The sequence below is a fragment of the Tigriopus californicus genome, chromosome 5, assembly GCF_007210705.1.
Source record: "Tigriopus californicus strain San Diego chromosome 5, Tcal_SD_v2.1, whole genome shotgun sequence".
Taxonomy (NCBI): Eukaryota; Metazoa; Arthropoda; class Copepoda; order Harpacticoida; family Harpacticidae; genus Tigriopus; species Tigriopus californicus.
This window is the reverse complement of record NC_081444.1, coordinates 6,076,547-6,097,090: the sequence shown is the minus strand read 5'-3', so window position 1 is coordinate 6,097,090 and position 20,544 is coordinate 6,076,547. Positions and strand designations below refer to the sequence as shown.

At 39.9% G+C, this 20,544-nt stretch overlaps 3 protein-coding genes across 8 annotated transcripts; 2 read left to right on the top strand and 1 right to left on the bottom strand.

Moving 5' to 3' along the window:
* Nucleotides 1-1,426: 1,426 nt before the first annotated feature.
* Nucleotides 1,427-4,301, bottom strand: LOC131881031 (nicolin-1-like). 2 transcript variants are annotated; one of them, XM_059227781.1, is made up of 5 exons: nucleotides 3,844-4,301; nucleotides 3,592-3,779; nucleotides 2,054-2,117; nucleotides 1,758-1,966; nucleotides 1,427-1,679 (listed from the first exon to the last, which is right to left on the bottom strand). In XM_059227781.1, exons 1-5 carry the CDS (start codon nucleotides 3,923-3,925, stop codon nucleotides 1,437-1,439), a joined length of 786 nt encoding a protein of 261 aa, XP_059083764.1. In that variant the 5' UTR covers nucleotides 3,926-4,301; the 3' UTR covers nucleotides 1,427-1,436. The 2 variants fall into 2 exon arrangements, with proteins under 2 accessions (XP_059083764.1, XP_059083765.1); XM_059227782.1 differs by having other exon boundaries at nucleotides 3,709-3,779.
* A 17-nt stretch (nucleotides 4,302-4,318) lies between these two features.
* LOC131881030 (uncharacterized) lies at nucleotides 4,319-14,651 on the top strand. 5 transcript variants are annotated; one of them, XM_059227779.1, is made up of 6 exons: nucleotides 4,323-5,236; nucleotides 5,385-6,563; nucleotides 6,695-6,773; nucleotides 6,844-7,008; nucleotides 12,725-12,774; nucleotides 14,427-14,651. In XM_059227779.1, the coding sequence occupies exons 1-6, from the start codon at nucleotides 4,424-4,426 to the stop codon at nucleotides 14,547-14,549; spliced, it is 2,409 nt and encodes an 802-aa protein (XP_059083762.1). In that variant the 5' UTR covers nucleotides 4,323-4,423; the 3' UTR covers nucleotides 14,550-14,651. The 5 variants fall into 5 exon arrangements, 3 of the variants coding, with proteins under 3 accessions (XP_059083762.1, XP_059083763.1, XP_059083761.1); XR_009373320.1 differs by lacking the exons at nucleotides 12,725-12,774; nucleotides 14,427-14,651 and adding exons at nucleotides 7,632-7,894; nucleotides 11,024-11,160 and having other exon boundaries at nucleotides 4,326-5,236; XM_059227780.1 differs by lacking the exon at nucleotides 12,725-12,774 and having other exon boundaries at nucleotides 4,325-5,236; nucleotides 14,427-14,591.
* Nucleotides 14,652-14,990: 339 nt separating this feature from the next.
* LOC131881047 (aspartate aminotransferase, cytoplasmic-like) lies at nucleotides 14,991-19,848 on the top strand. Its single transcript, XM_059227803.1, has 5 exons — nucleotides 14,991-15,450; nucleotides 15,914-16,144; nucleotides 16,334-16,485; nucleotides 19,213-19,374; nucleotides 19,469-19,848. The coding sequence occupies exons 1-5, from the start codon at nucleotides 15,019-15,021 to the stop codon at nucleotides 19,716-19,718; spliced, it is 1,227 nt and encodes a 408-aa protein (XP_059083786.1). The 5' UTR covers nucleotides 14,991-15,018; the 3' UTR covers nucleotides 19,719-19,848.
* The last annotated feature ends 696 nt before the right edge of the window (nucleotides 19,849-20,544 follow it).

Genomic DNA, 20,544 nt, shown 5'->3' with positions numbered 1-20,544 from the left:
GTCGAGAACCTCTTTGAACTTGAATCATGCAATTAGAAGCTGCATGAAGTTAAGTTGGGTCGTATATTCGCCGATGCGTCTTCGCAGCGTGATGGAAATATGCCAAAAACTCTATCTTTAGTTCAGACTATAGGGAATGTCATTCAGGCACCGGGGTGCTATGGGACTTGCTTATTTTGATATTCTTACTTTCAATTTGGGCCGTGCTTCTGTTGTTCAAGCTAAATAGGGTGATTTTGGGCAAATTTCCTTCAGGTTTGAACGAAGGATCGGCGAATGTATGACCCAACGACAGGCATTTTTTTTCATCAAAAAATATTGTCAAACGAATCTTTTTTTAATATACACGAATTTGGAATCAAAATGAGTAGATTTCGAGACTGTAAGGTCTTACGGTTTCATGGAAATCATGAAAAAGAGGCAAAGGCGTGCATTTTTGCTATGGCAAATCGCTCCCATGAATTTTTCTTGTGTCTTCTAATGGGGCCCCGTCCTCCAAAACCGTTCTGGATGTAAAGTCTAGTAAATGCTGCCAGACTCATCAAATCTGACCTTCGAATTGCCAAATTGGCAACAGTTCAATTTGAGCTGAATGCAAAGATGGGCGGTTTTGAGTTCGCGTCATCATATTCGGTTTATCTGGCCTCCAGTGAAACAATGTTTTGCTTACGTAAATTACTGGATATGTCAACTAATACGCTCGTAATTCGATGTCTTTGTTGTTCTGACTGACCAAACACGATCTAGCATGTCATGGGAGACTATCAGGAAATGTGTGAATCTCAATGTTGGGGCGTTTCCGAACAAGTGACAAGGAACACGGCATTGGAATGAGGAAAAGTAAATTGTACGAAGGAAATCTTTTGCTATCCAAACGTTTGCAAATCCAAGATGAACATTCATTCATGTTGAAAATGAGCCAGATGATACTAGCTAGAAATTCTTTTAGGCTTGTTTTAACTCTGGATGCACAAATTTTGGTAAGCACAAAGCTCCAAATTTATAGGGTAATCCCATTGGCTCTAAAGCCATATGAGAATTACCAACAGTTTTTGTGTGAGCCTTGTTTGACACCAGTGAACTTTAAATGGTTTGGCAATTCTGTGCTTATGCTTATTTCTTGTTCTTTCTTCACCTCAAATCGCCTTATTCTTAGATCAAGAAGTAATGACTGAGCTAACTCTGTCTTGTTGAAGATTTACGCAATAAATAGCAAAATCTTACTCGAACCTAGTACCTCTCAATGTAAATGCCTGAATGACATTGAAAAATATTATTTAGCCGAGAGAAGCTGTTGCTGGAATTAATTTTCCTACAGGTACGTTAGAACCCCATGAGAAAGGGGGATTCACATCTTGACACCGGATTTTGGATGATTTACCTCTAAATATTACCAACAAACCGTCACTCAAGGATTATTGTCATATTTAACGATTTTATTGGCCCAATTGAAGCGACATAATTTCATACACCGAATGGCCAGGATTCTCGTTGTTCCGAATCTCACCATTATGGATTCGAAGCGATTCCATTAAAAGCGATTGGGTTTGTTGAATTAAACTTTCCAGCTCGGATTTGGGCCGACACTCTTGGTCGTTAGCCTCTCTTTCGGGAACAGTTCCTAACGTGGGGGAACGCAATGAAAGCCCTTTGGCGTTTCCTAATGGATATCGAAACACCTGGAAAATAAAAATGCAAAAACCATCCTCAACGATAAGATCAAAAATGACTACAGGATGGTTGGACTATGCACTCACCATGATGTCTTCCAAGTTGAATGTCTTCCAATTGGGACTGGGTTGCCTTAAAAGAAACCTCATGGCCGTAATGTCATGCCACGGGGCTAGACTCTCTGATGAGGGCACGACTCCAACATCCTGGGATCCCAATTCCGAATGGGGATCAGGCATTAGCACTTTGCTTTGTAAACTCACCACCCAATCCGAAAGCGATTTTGAGCTTGTTACTGGAAATGAAGAAAGGATGTCAGTTCTGATCAAGACTGGAGGCGTGGGAAGAAAGTGTGGAAAACGTCTGACGTCTGAGAACTTACAATTTCTACCAATTTTGATGCCTTCAGTTGAGTTAACGCCTCGCAGTCGAGCCAAACTGAGACTCTGGAAGAGGGTTGGTTAAACATTGAGACTAAATGTTTATGTACTGCAGCAGGTTAAACATCATGGTTGACCTGATTTCGTTAGGTTAGGTTAGACATGGATGCTTTGTTCGTTCAGAGCTGCCAATTGAAGGCTGTATCATGATATTAAAACTGTTGTAACAAGCAGATCTACTGTTGGGGATAACGTTCCCAGTAACAATTAAAAGGTTTTACTAGCCAAACAAGTCACTATAAAAACTCGGTACGTATTTCATAACAAAGTCTAAAAATAACAACTTGAAAGATATGAAATGGTAACCATGACGAGTTATGCCAAATTCCAAAACTTGCAAGTGTTTCTGTGACACGCATTCATTTCATAGTGGCTCAAATTGAAAAATTCCAGGTGGATGCATACCCATTACAAACGTACATTTATACCGCGGACTTATCCAAGTTTCAAGGTGCCGATATGCGTCTCTGTTTGGGAACTAAGGGGAGTGCTGAACGTTCACAACCTTAAACAGGAAACCCTGTTAGGGTTATAATTAGGAATTCCGGTTATCCAACTTAATCCAAATGAATATTTAGTTGGCTTTGTGGGTTCCATTTTCACAGGATTTTTTTTTTTGCTATTGTGATAATGAAAAGGGTAGAAATTTTCAAAAGACGGACACTTCCAACTGGTTCTGACATAACACATGCCGTAAGATATGTAAGTAATGAAAGATATTGCCTTAAATTTCAATAATTTTTCATCCTTGATCTAAATTTTAATTGATATTTTGACGGAGAAAATTGAAAAATAGCCGAATCCAAAAATAATTCGTCAGAAGATACACTGAAGATCAGAAAAAAGTGTCGCACCTTGAAAAACTGCGGCACCCGTTTTTGCCAGCCAAGTTTGTGAACGTAGTTACTATGAATGAAGACATTCGTAAGCAAACTTTCGTGCAAGTTCTGAAATAAACTTATAATGACATTGAGATGCCCTTGAAAGAATTGCAGTTTACAATACCTTTTTTGACTCTTGATAGACATGTGATTAGCGATCTGTAGCTTAAAATAATTTTGGTTGTTTTCAGCAACTTTTTAGATCGAGGTCTGATATTATCTTTGGGTAGTGAATGTAGGTGAAGAAGTCAAAGGGATTTTAGAATGAATTGAAAACTCCTCTGTTATGGCATTAAAAGTTTGGTAGTGTAGAAAAGTAACAAAAATTGTATCTTCTTCGATTTTGACCAACTCCAGAATTTTGCGTCTTTATTCACGTTTTTAACTCTTCTTACTTTTGTGAAAGGGAGTTGCAACATCAGATTAAGACCTCTTCAAATAAGTTGCTCTAGATTAATAACGGTCAAAAGTTTGCTGACTTGTCATCTCCAAAACAACTCTTGACCTTTCCCTTCGTTTTCAAAAACAACATACACTCTGGCTTTTCACATTGTATTGTAAGCTCGATTAGGTCGACCATTAAGTTAAAGAATTCATACCGCAGCTGCCGCCCAAGCCAGATGTTCCCTTTTCGGAACCGTTTGAACGGAATCATCGAACCGCAGTAAAAGGGTGAATTTTGCCGTGTAAAAGTTCCGGAATCGAATCTCGCTCACCGATTCAGGTTGAGTGAAGGCCAAATCCAAGACCAAGGCTCCACTCGACCATTCGTTTGAAGGGTGCTCGTCTTGGAAGAGAAGATCCTGCATGAATATTTGTCTCTTGATGCATGCATGGACTTATTAGCTTACCCAGTTGAATAGGGATTGGACCTCTAGCGGAAAAGATCAAGCTGGTTCTCGAGTTGTCTGTTTGTTGTGGACGTGAAGCCATTTTGGATGGGTGTTGCACGACGAGAACATTATTGATCCAACAACAAGGAAAGTTGAACTATTTTGGTTTTGAAGTTATCTTAATGTATGTACTTCACACTTGAGACACTGAATTTCTAGGATATTTGAAACCAATATGTTTTTGTAGAGACGCTGAAATTCGACGCTAGTCCTTTTAAACGACTGTCAAAGAGCACATTTGAAAGTCACAAAAAAACGAACTTGCCAAGGTTGCGTGATAATTGGTTTGCCCTTTCCGCTTTCTTTCCACTTATAAATGATTCAATAGGATAATGAGACTTGACAATTCGCGGACTTGGAACAAACTCAAGCTAATCACTAATTGAACAAAATTAACAAAGCGGTGTCCTTGTTACGTGATCTCAAACAGAACTTCCGAGTAACTTCATGTTAACAAGTCATAAATCATGTCAAAACTGGATCGCATAATCAGCATGTTGGATTTCCGACAACTCTCGACTTAAAACTCACTTTTCCAATGTTCACTCGAACGCCAAAATATTCCCAGTCATTATTCAATATTTTGCCTTTTTTCCTCTTATTCATTGCACTTGGAACCAGCACCAGTCAACTGCATACCTCCTCCAGCAATGATGACCGCATTGGTGCAAACACCAAGAGCCCTAAAGACACCACAATTTCCACAACCAAGGTTCATCAACATCGCTCCAATTACAACATTATGATGAAGGCCTTAGGGCCTCGGTCCAAAGTAGAGCCCAGGGCCCAACGTGTCCGTGAGCCCATGATAAACATGTATGACGGTTATGGTGGGATCAAAACATTTCCAACACAGTCTCGTTTCAAAACGTTCCAAAGCATCCAAGTTCCATCGAGGGAAGCGATCCAAAAGGCCTTGAAAGGAGCCCCTAAAAGCATCAATTTCTTGCAACTCGACCATTTGGCAGGTCTATTATCTCGCCTCGGGAGTGTTATTCGAAGTTTCAGTTTGGGTCGGGAACAAATCGTGGATGTTATTTTATCCAGAGTGAAACCTGGACCTCTCCACGATTTGATATCGAGTTATTCCGCCATGAAAAGTGGCGACTTCTACTCAGGACTGCAAGGCTTGGGCCGAACGGAAATTCCATTCAGGAAAATCCATCGTGCCTTATCGGCTTCATCGATTCTCTCCGAGATCGAAATGGCCACCACCATTAAGGCCTTCGTTTCGGCATTTCTGGGCCTGGATCTCGAGCCCACCCTAAAGCCTTTGTTTGATGTTGAGCTGAGCAAGTTCTTGACCTTTTCGGTCGTTTCTCCATCCACTTCAAACCGATTGAAGTCCAGAGTACGTTCCAAGGAATACTCGATAAATGAAAGAAATATTCATTGACAGAAGAAAAAATATGTACTCTAGTTCTAAAAAATCCACGTCGAACGGATTTTGGTTCTTGACTCTTTTGCCACTAGATCGAGTATTCCTTGTAAATTCTTAGCAATTCATCATCGGCGATTGGCCTAGTTTTGTGCAAGAGATTGAAACGAAGAAACCCTCTAAACCAGCCAGGATGACGAATGTCAACCGGATATCCGCCATATTGAAGCGAGCCCAAGACTTGCCTAATACCACCGACGAGTCCATGGTGGCCATAAAACGGGAAATGGCCCTTTTCAACGCCTCCACATTTCCCTCTGGGCCAGAGAAGGGCCTCACCACGCATATCCGGTTCATCTTGGAGTGGTCGTTCGATTACAACTTGAGCTCTATTCAAATATTGGACGTGCTCCTCTCGAGCCTCACGCCCCACCTTAATCCCGGAGTGAAGCGTGTTACCTCGGACATGATCCACTTACACGTGCCACTGACCATTGTTGTCAAGTACTTGCTTTCCTTAGATATCCTCGAGACCAAAATGAGAGCCTTCCAAGAATTATACGACTCATATCAGCCTATCGACAAAGGTCACAGGCATCTAAAGGTTGGAGAGATTTTGGATCAAGTTCAAGAGAGGATTTTGATGCTGATGAATGAGGTCTTGGTCAGGAATTTGGACCCTCATATCAGAACTCGACTCTTAAACAAATTATTTTGGAACAAGGTGGTGGAACTCTATCCCGAGCTAAGGGGCTCCTTATCGTTCTCGATTGATTCCTCCATGGATTCAATTCAAACCAAGGTCCTGGCCTTCTTCTCTCAAGTACGAACCACACCTTTGTCAAGAAATAATGGAACCTTGAGCATTGATAAAGTGCATCGGAGTGGTCCCTTAAGGACCACAGTCCCAGCCTTGAATCTGGGAATGATTTTTGACCCAAACCAAGACATTCCATTCCTCACTGATGGTCAAGAATCAGCCGAAGAAGAGTATTACTACCATAGCGCTAAGGAGGATGCGATGGATTCCTCGTATGATTCATCTGAGAAGCATAGTTTGACCGCACTTCATAAAGGAATTCCCCTGAAGAGCCGCTCTGAAACGCTACCTTCAACGGTAGAACCCTTGGAATTGACCAAAGAAACATTAAAGATTAAGACGACAGGTGCAGAGAAAGAAGATGAAAGTACTCTGGGAATGGTGACCCCTAATCAAACCACTTTCGCTTATTACGAAGAACTATATAATGACTTTGTGGACGAAAGTTACGACCTTCTAAGGGATCATCTTCCCACTACGGTAAGAGGTGTTGTTAACCAAGACACATTGAAAGTGAATGTGGAATCACGTTCGAGAGTTTCTCATTCCTCATATTTGCACTTTTGATCTTTGGTCTTTGGCCTTTCCTTACTTGTACCTTTCTTTTCTAGTTAGGAAGAAGTGCGTTGGAAAGGGTAAAAAACGCTACTAGCATTTTTCGTCAAATGACCCATCCGACTGGGAACAATGGTAAGTTTTGCGTTGGACTTCCATTCTTCCATCGAAAACTTTTCCAGGCTCTTTCTTATTGCTACCTCAGAAGATGACCAACATCTTGTCCATCCAAATATCACCACGACTACCACCACCAATAACGACGACGACTACCATATCTCTACTTCTACGACTTCCAAAAACACCCCTAGCAAATCCCAGAAGCCTCGCAAAATATGTCGCCAACATCGAGCTCCGTGTAACAAAAAGCGTGAGTCTGTTTTATGATGTCCTTTGTCATTCGTTTGTTAGGATTATAGTGCCGAGAGTGTTCGAAATAGGGCAAAGGCCAAGGTCGGAACCGAATAAGGCAGGTCGTCAAGATTAGTTATGGGGGATGATCGATTATTAGCTAAAACTGTCAAAGAAACGTAATTTACAAAGCCTCCTATGAAACGGATGAAAAAGAGAGGCAAACTCAAGATAGCGCTTTAAAAAGGTTATGAAAAGGCTATTTGAATATTCATACGTACATATGATCAAAATGAAAAGAAATAACGATAATCTTGCACTGAGGGCGCTTTATCTCGATGTTTTTGCCCTGTCATCTAGCAGTCAGGAGTTACAAAACGTTTTTGTCTCCAATCGAACGGGACCAGCAATGCAATGAGCGCACACAGGAAAGCAAGATGTGACTGAAGAGGCAGTATAATCTTGGTCTTAGTATCTCCTTTTTCTCCAAGCTAAATTGCCCTGTAAACCTAGTATTTTACCTGTTGGCAAAGATGAGTCCAAGGACAAATCAACCAGTTTTTTTTTTTTAGAAATCTTTGGAACTGATTTGACACCAAGCAATTGGACAATTCGTAATTCAAAATCCTTAACTTGTTACAGACCTCAAGATCATTATAAAACGATGATGAGAAGCTCTATCTTCTGGTGACAGTAAAATCCGATTAATCATTTGGGAAATTGCACCAACAATTGCCGATTTTCTTAAACGAAAGCCCAAGATGGAATGAAGAGAATTTGGAATCAAGTTTGGGGTGTCCAGGATCTCTGAATTTAAGGATATACCACTACGTTTAGTTGCAGCATCAAAAACTAGCCGTACTTGTGTGGTTGCTCTCGTTCTATTTAATACAAATGGGGAAAAGGTAAATTAAACGAGTTTTCTGATCAATCATAAAATTCCCTAGTGTAGGATTTTTCCACGAACAATTTCAGAGTAAGTGCAGCCCTTTCTTTTCAAGTAGTTGGGATGGAAAGTTTTAGCTTGTCTTTGAATAACAGCATATCGATTGTAAGGTAATTTTGGTGTTGTTTCTTCCTTCCATGGAATATTTGCCTCAAAGGCTCAAGTCTGTTCTCAACGTGACTATGAGTGATCCTGATTTGATCATATCCCAATCGTTTTTGTTTGGTCCACTTTAGACCTTTTGATTCAGGTGTCTGAACTGAGCAAAACTTTTCGGCTAAAGTATGGAGATTATCCTTTTCCATGTCAACACTGGCACGATAGTTTAGGTGACGTGGTAAATATTATTTACAATTGGCGAAATTTCTGCCCATCAAAACCCAACCAAGTCTAGTTAACTCAACCGTGGGTGGAGACAAGGAAGTTAAACGATCTCATTTCTTGTGGGGTAAGCAACACTGCATAAATCCGTCCCAAGAATAACCTCAACATCTTCTGTCAAGGTACGAGTAGGTGAGGGTTTTACATCTGTTAGATGAGGTTCACGAAGGAAAACTTCCACCACTCCATAGGGGAGAGGGATGAACATATCGAATTAATGATGTGCACTCTTACATACATCATACAAGACACCGTCGTGGACACCATGTTTCTTGAATTCTGGAAGTTATCGTAAGCTTGAGATCTGGAAACTTACCGGGGTGGAAAAAATTGGAACCCTTAAACCCGTCATAACGCTCAAAATGCGAGATTCAACTGATTTCAGGTCCTTTATTCAATGGCCGTCGTTCAAGTTCAAGGCCAAGAAGGTTAAAATGCCTCATAAATTTTCGGGAGGAATGCCATCTGTTTTATCGTATCTAAAGTTATTGCAAGTTTCCAGCCTTTGTAAATGGAAATGAAATGTTCAATTGCAAACTTGTCATTATCAAAACATCTCCCGAAATTAGACAGTATTTGTACTTTGTCTGGAACATTTGTTTAAGTGCTACATACCGGATACGTCAAAAAGAACAAGGTTTTAGGACCAAAAGTTTCAAAGGGTCATATCTCTGTCCATAATGAACCGATTGAGTCGAAATTTCATTTGCAAGCTCTTGTGAAATTATTCAACTTAAGCTATAAATCAGCCCTGCTCTTGGCGTTCATTTATGTCTTCAGATGATGACGGAACACAGAGCAATTGTTGAGGCTGAATAGGGAGTTGAAGCCAGTCCTTACAGGTGTGGATGAGTGTGACCATCAAGGCTTTTTGGGAGCAGAATTTTGTTTTGCAGTCTTTGGCTGTAATTCTCGGAGAAATTGAGTAATATAACACTGCTTGATAAAGCGCAATATTAGAATTTTGGTCATTGATCAAAAATGGTTCATGCAAGGCCTTGGAATAGGCCTTTGTTTTGTTAGTTGTGAGGACCAGGATCCTGTCTTATTTGAAAAGAAACACTCTGCCTTGGTCCTCCCCCACTTCTAGCTTGTAATTTACAATTATAATTGTCATTATATCCATGAAATTGGCCGCAGAGAAACGGAATTCTTTTTCATACCAGACAGGGTTGGATGACTCCTTTGATGGGTTCTAGGATCCCAAATAAAGTCGTTAGGGTAGAATGTTTGGATACAATCCTAAAGATATATTGACCCAGCTTTATTCCCGCTCTTTTCTGGGGCTTAAAAACCGATTTTCTTGAAATTCGAAGGGTTGGAAACTGGTTTTCAGCTTGATCTAAATGTCTTTTGGTCTGAATGAGCGGTGTTTGTGCCAACATCCAAGCCTTTAATTGTGAATAGGATAACCTTAGAGCACACAATATGAGTGCTTCACATGTACTCATCAGTTAGAGGCTTTCCCTCTTCCTAACACTTGACCAGCTGACGAATTTGATGATTTGTTGAACGGAAAACTTAAACATTTTGATCTGACCCACCACCACCCATAAATGTCATTCTGGATTTCCTTCTTGACGTTTTTCACTCCTTGTATGAATCAAAAAGTCTATAAAAGTCCACAACAAACCATTATTCAAATCAAAAATCATCTTTCCCAAGCTTTTTCATGCCAAAAATGCACTCCACCTTATCCCAGTGATCTTAAAAACCTCAGATGCAGATAGGTCGGCGCTGAGGAGGACAGCAAAGGCTTCCTGATTTGACACTTGCCGTCGTTAAAATCAGGTTTTGAAGTTTTATTTTTTGTCATTTTCTTTCTGTCTAACCCACATCTGTCCATACATTTTCTGCTTTGTCTCGCTAACTCATTTATTTCAGGATATAGAACAAGAAGAGCGACCAGTGTTGTTCTTTCTGACGCACCGGGTAGAGCCATAATTACCTTTAGACTCAAAGAAGAAATCTAGTTGTCAAGGTCCTTGACGGAATGAAAAAGCGTGGCTCAATCCATACACATCTCCCTCACACAGGGGGGAGGGGTAATGATCCAATTAGGTCACGAGCAATGCGGGTCACTCCTCCGAGGTATCTGGACATCACTTCTACGAGGCATACTGCCTCCATGCGAGGCATCCATCCTCAATCTGAGGCTTGGTCCACAACAAGGGACTATGGATCGTATCGTTCCATCATAGGTACTTGCCAGCTGCATGGCCCCTAGTCCACACTCTAAATCCCTTACGATAGGGGAGATGCTCGATCCCACATAGGTAGGGCGGCAATGCTAGATCGTCTCCAACAAGAAGAGCCACAATGAAGGATAACGGGCAGCAGCCGATTCAACCGACTGCGCCATATTTTGTACTTTGGGTGGTGGTGACTTTATTTCTTTTATACGTGTGAATAGTACCATTTTGGATTAGCACGTGATCAAAACAGCAAATGAGTTGTCGTCTGCTTCGTTGGCAAACAACCGAGGAACAAACAAGGCAAAAGCTCATGCCATATCACCTCGCAGGAGTTAATCCGTTCCTTCTTAGAGGCTTTGGAACCAAAAATAGAGATAATCTCATATAGAAAGCTTATTCGTTCCAGATGCGACCGGAAATATATTTGCATCAGAGGACCTCTTAAGAATGAAAGAATACTTTATAACGATTTCATTAGACAATTGGTACGATACTCCTTTGATTATTTTCAGGATATGGAAGAATATTCCAATTAGATCAAATATGTGTCCCAGTCGCCTCAAATGTCCGCTTGACCAAGAATGCAGATCCAACTCACTATGAATGTTGTGTGAATGGAATTTGGTCGGTCCGGAAATGCCCCCCTGGTTCGATTTTCTGGATCACTCTAAAGTGCTGTGTGAAAATCTTCAAATTCCCGTGTCGTGACAATTGTATCGAAATTATAGATGTTCAATCACAATGCCCTTTGACCATTTCTCCCATCTGAGACTATAAGATCGCCATAGAGACAAATGATCTCAAAAGATCATTCAAGTCAAAAGATTCGCACCAAAACTGACTTCGTCGTATGATGGAAAAATCAGTGTTCAATGACTTATGAAATTGCCACAACAAATAGTAATCAAATTTGAACACATTATTTTGAAATTTAACTGTTTGTTTTGACTTATTCGCATGCTTGTTTCTTTCTGATGTTTGATTTAACTATCATTTTAAATTAATACATCAATTACACATCATTTGTTTTTGCCTTTTTGGCATAAATTGGAAACAAACATTGTGCACCTATTAGTATTAATTGTGCTTTTTTTAGATTTAAGCTTTTCACGAAACTCTAAGCAAAATTTTCCTTTATTGATTTTGTTTCGTTTTACAAACTGACGTATTCAAGAAGAAGTAGATAATTTTATTCTTCTTCATTTAATAAGAATGAATTCAAATCCATTTATTTTATTTGAAGGTTTTTTCTTTAATCCCTTGTGCCGGACTCGAGGTTTACGTGGGCCTCCAGTTCATACTTGGTAGAGTCCTATTGTGGCTTCAAATTGCAAAAAAACTAGACAAATTCAATTCATCCCCAACTCACTCACCTCTATTCTTTGCAAATTTGTGCTCCTTGCTCTCTTTGTTTTCCATGAGGCCTTGTTACTTGAAATGCTGAATTCAATATTTATGGGCACTTTTATGTGGAATATTTATGCAACATTTTTTTTACACCAAACTCATCTAGGCAAACTCATAGAATCATTTGTAAGGCGACTGTAAACATGAAACATGCACCTTGAACCTTTTTTGTTCTTCAAAACAATATATGGAAATGAGGGGAGCATTCAACATAAGTATCACACATATCTACTCTAGATCAATAAATTGAGAGGTTGTCGAGGCTTCGAAACATTAGGATGGAAAAGTGCCAATTCTTATTATCAACTTAATGGTCCGTGAAAATAGATTAAAGCAAGCATATTTCTTTATCAATTTCATTGCTTCGATGTAGTTCATAACAGATTCAACGTGTATTTTTGAGATATGCCTCATTTTTTGGTGGCTTTTCTAACCGATACAAAGAATGTCATTCAAAGTAAAAACTGTCATATCTGAATGTAGTACAAAAACAAGGTGTAACAGGAATGGTCAAGAACAACAAAAAAATTCTTGATCTAACAACGAGTTGGTATTAGCCGATCTAAGAAGCCCCTGGACATAAGGTTGGTCGGGAAATTTGGACAAATACTGGTTCAAACGAGTTTTGAAGGAGAGTACAGAGTCAATAGTTGTGAACGGTCGCCTTAGGTCCGAAGGGAGAAGGTTATAAAGTCTGGGAGAAAGATTTACCACAAAGGTTTTTTTTAAATTTCTTGACTAGCGCTGGGTCTCTATTATATAAATCATCATTCAAGCTATATGATACGCCCCTTCTCTCACTGTAGGTTGTGCAAATACTTGGATTTGGGCACATACCGTGAATGCATTTGAATGCGTAAGTGATAAGAAAACGTTCAAACTTTTGTTTAATACTGTTGGCCCCGAGCGATTTTAGTCTATCTTAATATGGCTTGTCCAGTGAACCCGTTCATAAACAACTGACATTATTCCATGGAGTAAAATCAATGACAACATGCCTAGCCAAACCGCACTGTGCATGCATTGCATTTTGACTTTTATTTCATTCATCTGCGTGCCTAGCCAAATAGCATTGTGGTCTTGAGCCAATTTGACAGTGCGATCACCAAATTACACCAATCATGTGCATTTTGTTGGGTTGTGTAACGCACCTCACTCAAAATCATTCGATTTTTGAAAATTCAATGAGCGGATGGTGGGAGTGCCCAAAATGCCCAAAATCAGGGTGCCAGACCACATTTTTCCTTAAATGTTCTTTAATTCACATGCCCTTTACGTAAGATTACACGTCAGAGATACATCTCGCAGAGAAGCGCGACATTTTTTCAACCTTTGAAGATGTTTTTAGTCCATTGGGGCCCAAATTGCTGGTGCATACTCGAGATGAGGTTGAACTAGGGACTTGTCAATGGTTATCATCGCAACTCGATTCTTCGATTTAAATGTGCGGTAAGACCATCCACAGGTTTGGAACGCCTTGGTCACTTAAGATTGAGTTATTCTATTTTTTTTTTGATCGAGGTTTTCATCTGTGGGCGGTATTATCTCCTTTCCATTTCCCTACCATTATCACCATAACACATAATTTCTTATCTTTTCATAATTGCCATCTAGCAGAATCTTATTCGTATTTCTTTTGTCCTACTCCCTGTCTTTACAAGTTCCGTTTGTCAAGTCCATCTCGATGTTTCCTCTTCTGGTCAATTGTGCAATTTTCTTTAGTTCTATGTAGTTCAAAGTCTCAATTCACGTAATGCCCCACGTCAATCTGGCGCCACTTTATACACTTCCTCCCGCCCTTTGCCCTGGGTGGAGTATATCTCATTATTTTCCCGAGATGAACTTTGAATGGTTTGAGTTTTCCTGTACTTAAACGGGCAAAATGACATTGTTTTCTCAATCACCCGAACGTGTGAACTTGGAAAAAAAATGAAATGACGTGAAATTACGATTGGCGGTGTTTAAGGTATGTCAAGCGGTTGTTACTTCTTCTGTCGTTGGAAAAAACAAGACAGGTTTCGAAGTGCATAGGGGTTATTTGTTATACTTATGCCTTTTAGAGTGGAAACTCACCAATAGAAACATTGACTCAGATTTTGGACAAAATCCATGACCATCTTTAATTAGAACTTTCAGTTTTTTGTCAACCCATTTAGAGATTATAGCCTGTCTCACAAAGTTGCAGAACTGTTAGTTTCGTTAGTAACCTCGGATACGTTTGCGCTTACAAATACAATTTCCTGTACTTGCAATTAATCACACTCGCACTCAGAGTAATTGTAATGCATTGAATAACAAATTCAATGACAAATTTGAATCACTTTAGAACTACAAAAAACATACTTTAGTAAAACTATTCAATTATTATCTCAGATCGTCGATTGTTATCCTACAGCGTTACACTGTCTTTCAATATCAACAAACCTTTCAAGCAACCTTTCTGTGACCTTTTTTCATTGCTCTGGACAAATGCATCTCCTCAATTTTTTTTGTCCCATTGTTTTTCAGCATATTTGGAGAGCCACTGACGCTAAATCTATTTTGAACCATGTTTGCCAAGGCATCGTTTTCCAACTACAAACGCCAAGATCATTTCCAAAATATTTTCTTTTGAAATGTGAAAATAGTTGAACCGCCAATGGCGTCATCCCTGAAATGAAAGCAAACATGGCTAAGAATGTTAAATTAGTTCCAATAAAACCTTGAGGATGCCTGAAGCAAATACATACAAAATTCGTAAAACAGTAGCAAATGACTTTTAATTTGTACAAGAGGCGGCAAAAGTGTTGGCAAAAAGTAATTGAATTACAAGTGGACACTGATTTTTAGGGAACAAAATTGAAAGGAAATCGTGGTGATATTAATTCATTACATTTCAAATCAGATCAATGCAATTGTAGTTACTCGTACAATCAATTACATTCAGAAAGTAATTGACACAGGCCCGCTCATTTGTACGAAGACAACTGGAAGACGGTCTGCATGTATATGGGCTATGTTGTTCAAAAGGAATGTGAAAAGAGCATCTTGGAACTCGTTTGTTTTACGTAACGATGTATGGGCAAACTTGACTTCGAGCATTCAGCATCAGTATCCCAACATGTCTGCCTTCGATAATCTCCCCAGAGTTTCAATTCTGCCTCATATTGTACTCATTGACAAAGCCGTAAAGGATACAGATCCACGCAAGGTCGATCTTTTAGTCGGAGCTTATCGTGATGAGAACAGCCTGCCCTACGTCTTGCCCGTTGTGAAACGAGTGGAACAAGTACTGGCTCAAAGAATAAACAAGGGGCTTGATAACCATAATTACAGTGCTCCGGATGGATTGTCCGGTTTCTCCGCGGAGGTGGCCCGAATCACCCTAGGAGAAGATTGCCAAGCTTTTCAGGAAGGAAGGTTGGTGTGCAGCCAACCCTCTGGTAATTGCAGCGGACTTCGGGTGACTTTTGAAGTCCTCAAACAGATATTGCCCACCAATTATGTTTATGCCAGTGATCCCACGTGGCTTACTATTGACAGCATCGTTGAGGTAAGATGGTGAACGCATAAACGTATTCCATGATAAAGTTAAAGTTTGTTCGTTATGAAGACTTATTAATTGTTGACATTAGCAGGATTGACATCCCGAAGTATTTTTGCTTTTTAAGGTTTGGAAACAATCCCGAGGCAACTGCCCAACATCATTGTCACCCTGAATTTCATTTAACGATGCAAAGTTGAAATTGAAAAAAGTGAAGCACTTTGGGTTAATTGTCTTTTCATTTTTGGCATGTCTCTACCAAAAAAGGGATAAGATATTTATTGAGAGGCACTTTTTATATGCCATTTGGTTTCATGTTAGTTTAAAAGTTGCTGACATCACTGCAGTGATGAATGATTAAGCTCGTCTCCATTCATGGAAAAATGTCTTTGCGAGAATATTCTGAATGGAGGTTCCCTACCTTGCATGAATCTTTCTCTTTTAGTAATGTTTATTCATAATTTGCTCTTAGAAAAGCGGCTTCCAGCTCATGCATTACCGTTATTGGGATGAGGCCAACAAGTGTCTGGATTTTGTGGGTCTAACTCAAGACTTGGAGGCAGCTCCTCGAGGTTCCGTTGTGATTTTCCAGCCTGCTGCTCACAATCCCACGGGAGTTGATCCTACCCAGGAACAATGGAAGATCATAGCCAAAATTGTGCAGAGCCGAGATTTGATGACTGTCTTTGACTCATGTTATCAGGTATGTATTCGACCCATCCCCCATTTCAACCAACGTCGTTAGCGACCCATTGTCTGAGGGTGCTTTGACATGACAGGCCACATGCCATTCACCTTCCATCCGCAGACTTTTGATTAGGTTGTAGATTAGTTAACCTGATATGTAAACTGAACATGTTTGGTCATAATGTTTGGTTGCTCGCCATTTCAGGGCTTTGTCTCGGGTGATCTGGATCAGGATGCATGGCCTATGAGACATTTTGCTTCCCTTGGGATGGAAATGATCATCAATCAAAGCTTCTCCAAAACCCTGGGGCTTTATGGGGAAAGGGTCGCGAGTTTTCTTATGATCGTAAACGATAAGTAAGTAAACGGAGGTAGAGAGCTCTGACAAAAGCCTGTACGTGCAGCGCCCTTGCTTAGTATTGATTATTTCCCCCGAGTACTTTGGCCTTCCGGGCGTAGCGTTTTATTAAAGAATTTTTTTTGAAAAAATCATCGTTGAGAAAAAGCCTACTGTTAATCCAGAGAGTGTCGTTATTCATTATCTATATTGCTATACTTCATCATTCATTTTCTTTCATTAACAGAGGCAAATTTTCAATTAACCACCATGCACTTCAATAACTAATTAGGGTTGGAACTGACTCTAAGTTAGAAAATCCCAGATAATGAATGCCTCCTCATACTTGAACCTTGTGAGAAAGCCCAATTTTCTGCATTTGTGTTTGAAAACATTGTTCATAAATGCAGGGCAGGTTTAAAATTCCAAAGGTTTACAATATACCAAATGGACAATATTAAACACAATGTGATACAATGTAACCTGTTTTGAGTGATACTTTTAGGGGGGTCTAAAATCAAATAAATAACATGAAGTATTGGATACTTTGATTGAGAGCCATGGAATTTTGACTGATCAAATTATTCAATGAAAATTTGCTGAATACTTCAATATTGCTTTCTTTTATTTAAAGGAGTTCTTTTTCCTGATTTTTAATCCGCTAGCTTTGTTTTTACTGCACGCATTATGTAGTGTTTCAATAGTTTTAGTCAACCTACTGTCTCATGTCTCCAGTTTGCAGAGAACCAAAGTTACCCAAGATAATCATGAAGTAACTTTATAAGATTTTGTATTTGTGGGTATGCTATAACATCACATGAAGTTTTGGAAATGATTGAGCATGATATCGGCTGCAGTTCATTTAAAAGGTAATTTGGAAAAGTTAAAGTAGAGCACAGTAAAATAGAGTTGAGCCAAAGGCTGGGTCAACAACCAACGTTATGTAATTTTGGGTCAATTCTTAGCCAGTCTACCTACCAACTGAGTGGTAGAATATCAAAATGAAAAGACCTCTAGGACATGAATCTGAATCCATGTATGGGAAACAATAATCATGCAAATGCACGGATGGGGGTGTAACTTTTTTAGCAAGACATGAACTCTATTTTAACAGCACTGCCATTTTGAAATATGATATACCGTGGGGAAGACAACTTTAATTTTTCAAAATTACCTTTTAAATGAACTGCAACCGATATCATGCTTTAGTTCTCTTCAAACCATGAAGGAGACTTGAGACGGCAGGGTGGCTAATAACATTCATTCACGACCTAATGTTTTTACTAAATACAAGGCTAGTGAACAAACCATTAGGTGGTATAGGCGAGCAGTCTAAGAGGCAACGCAGATGAGGTCAAAATCATCTCCACAAATGTCATGGGTTCAAACCCTGTTATGGGAAATATTTGCATTTTTGTATTTGTAGGGTTCCACTCCAACACCAGTAAGGGTGATAGAGGAGTATTGGAAATCAGAAAAATATCTTATGATTATGATCTCATTGAGTCCATTATGGTAAAGGTCAGATTACAAAGGTCGTTTTTGAACTGTTTCACAATTGTTTCTTCACGTGTTGATACAGGCATTTGGTTCCAGTTGGTAAACAAACACACTGCGAATGCGTTTCTACTGAGATCTGAAGGGAGGTGCGCAGAACTCATTTCCCATGGTAGCTCTAGAATTTCTGAACATTTTTTCTTCAAGGTAGTAAAATACAGGATAGTTAACACCCCCCAGGTTAAAATCTACCAGACCATGGAGAGTTTTGAATGTCTATACCAATTCACATTTTTCCGTCTCTCCCCAGGAGAGTCCAAGTTTAAAATGGACAAATGCTCCAAGTAATTTTTTTGACTTGCCTGGATTTTCTGGAGGGCTCAAAAGTGGAAACCATTTCATTCATTACAATTGACTCTAAAACCTGGTTGAGGAAAAAACTCATGGACACTTTCGAAGATGTACTGTAAAAGATACCTAATGCACCTTCTTTAAATACTGCACTGTCCTAATCTTCTTGGTTTTTCCCCATAAAGTAGAAGTTCTCTAGTTCTCATATTGCTCTTCCTTGCCTTTTTGCAAAAGTTCAAGCTTTTCCTAAAAATATAATTAGAATCCCAATACCTTACACACAAATAAGCAAATCTAAAAAGATTTGCATTTCAGTCCTTGTCTCTTCACCCTGAGAGATAACTGAGATAAAACACTTAAAGGAACCAAATTTGCTCTAGAAACCTGCATGGTTTAGTGTATTGGTTTTGGGGGTCTAAGCTAGGAGACAATTTTGAGGGCTTTTGATTACAAAGATTTTGACATCATATCATGTATTGAAACCTTTGGTAATTTTGCAAAATTAGTTTGATGTTGCCTTTTTGTGCCTTTTTTGCTTTTAAACAATATATTCCCGATCACGATTTTTTTCCCGTTGAAAAGTAACATTTCTTGCTTGATTATTCGGCCCACAAAAAGATTTTTTTTTCCGGGCCCCGGTGATGACAATTTTGTTTTAATTTCGAGTTTGGAAATTGGGGGGGGGGGGGGGGTGATTCGAAATAAAGTTAACTAGGTCTTAAAAACTTCGGGAATGGCGGGAGTGCGGTCTCAGGTAAATATTTGGCACAAGCCATGTAAGAGATATTTTGAGATAATTTCTTCACACTTTTCGCACTAGCCAAGTCGAGTCCTCTGTGGTGAACATTCTCCAATCCGTCAAACGAGCTGACGGGCATGTCTCGGTTTTCTATTTAAAGATCCATCATTCCAAGATTGAAGGTCACCATCTTCAATTGTCTGACTGGTCTCACTGGGCCCGGAGCGGCTTACGGAGCGAAAATCGCTCGAGAAGTCTTCTCCTCTCTAGAACTGGAAAGCGAATGGCGCGATTCCGTTCGATCCATGACTAGCCGCATCAAGTGAGTCATCCGGCCTTTTCTGGCCACTTTAGGCGCCGAATGGGTCAATTGAGGCCTTCAGGGCCATTCATTGAGAGCATTTTCCATGCCATAGGGAGAATCGGAGGAAGTTGCGAGATCGTTTGGAGCAATTGAATGGATGTCCCGGCTCGTGGAGTCACATTACTCGACAAAACGGCATGTTTTCTTATACTGGATTAACCCCCAAGCAATGTGCCTTTTTAGCCGTGGAGAAAAAGGTCTACATTTATCCATCGGGCCGAGCCAATCTGGGCGGATTAACTGATCGGGATCTGGAATATGTGGCTCAATCCTTTCACGAAGCACAACAAATTCAAGAATAAACCAATTGATTAATCAATTGATCAACCATCTATTCAGTCGAACAGTCTAAGCAAACTCGATCTTGAGTAACATCAGAATGATATAATATAACTCCTTGGAATTCGAGTGGAAATAACAAAAGAACAAATATCCAAGTGGCTCATGTTTGGCCTCGATTTATAAGCCTTTCCAACCGTTGGTCTCAGCCATCACCGTCAATGGTTGTCGAGGCTTTATCATGGTTAGCAGTCTAGTGTTGCCTTTGTGGTACCTTATCAATGTTTCGACGCCAACCCGACCTCAAGGGACGGTTAGTTAAGCGTGGATGAAACAACTAGTCGGCTTTATCCATTGAGACGGGAACCATTCTGGATCCAAACATGAACACATTTGATCCACGAAACAACTCACATAACTGTAGACCCTGCGATTAGGAACTTATCCGACCAATCGACGAGCTTGAGAAAGGGGGAAAAACCAGTTTGCCAGTGTTTATCAAACGTTCGGCTCTTGGAACAATCAGCTTTAACAATTGCAACCGTTTCATGGCAAGTAGATGACACCTCTCTGGGATGGTTCATCTTGAGGACCACTTTCTTGTCGATCTGATTGTTTCGTTGTATAATGCATTGAAAAATGCATAAACGCAACACGGACACAACTGATAAATGGGCCGAATGATGCCACGCCAATTCAATTGTGGGAGACAATTTTCCAAATCAACTTTTCCAGACTCGTTATTTTCGTCACCATCAAATGCCGCAAAAAGAGGTTAATTTCCTTGTGATGAGCTCTGAACAAGAGCTACACATGATCCCACCTTGACATTGACCGAGCCAGAGACTC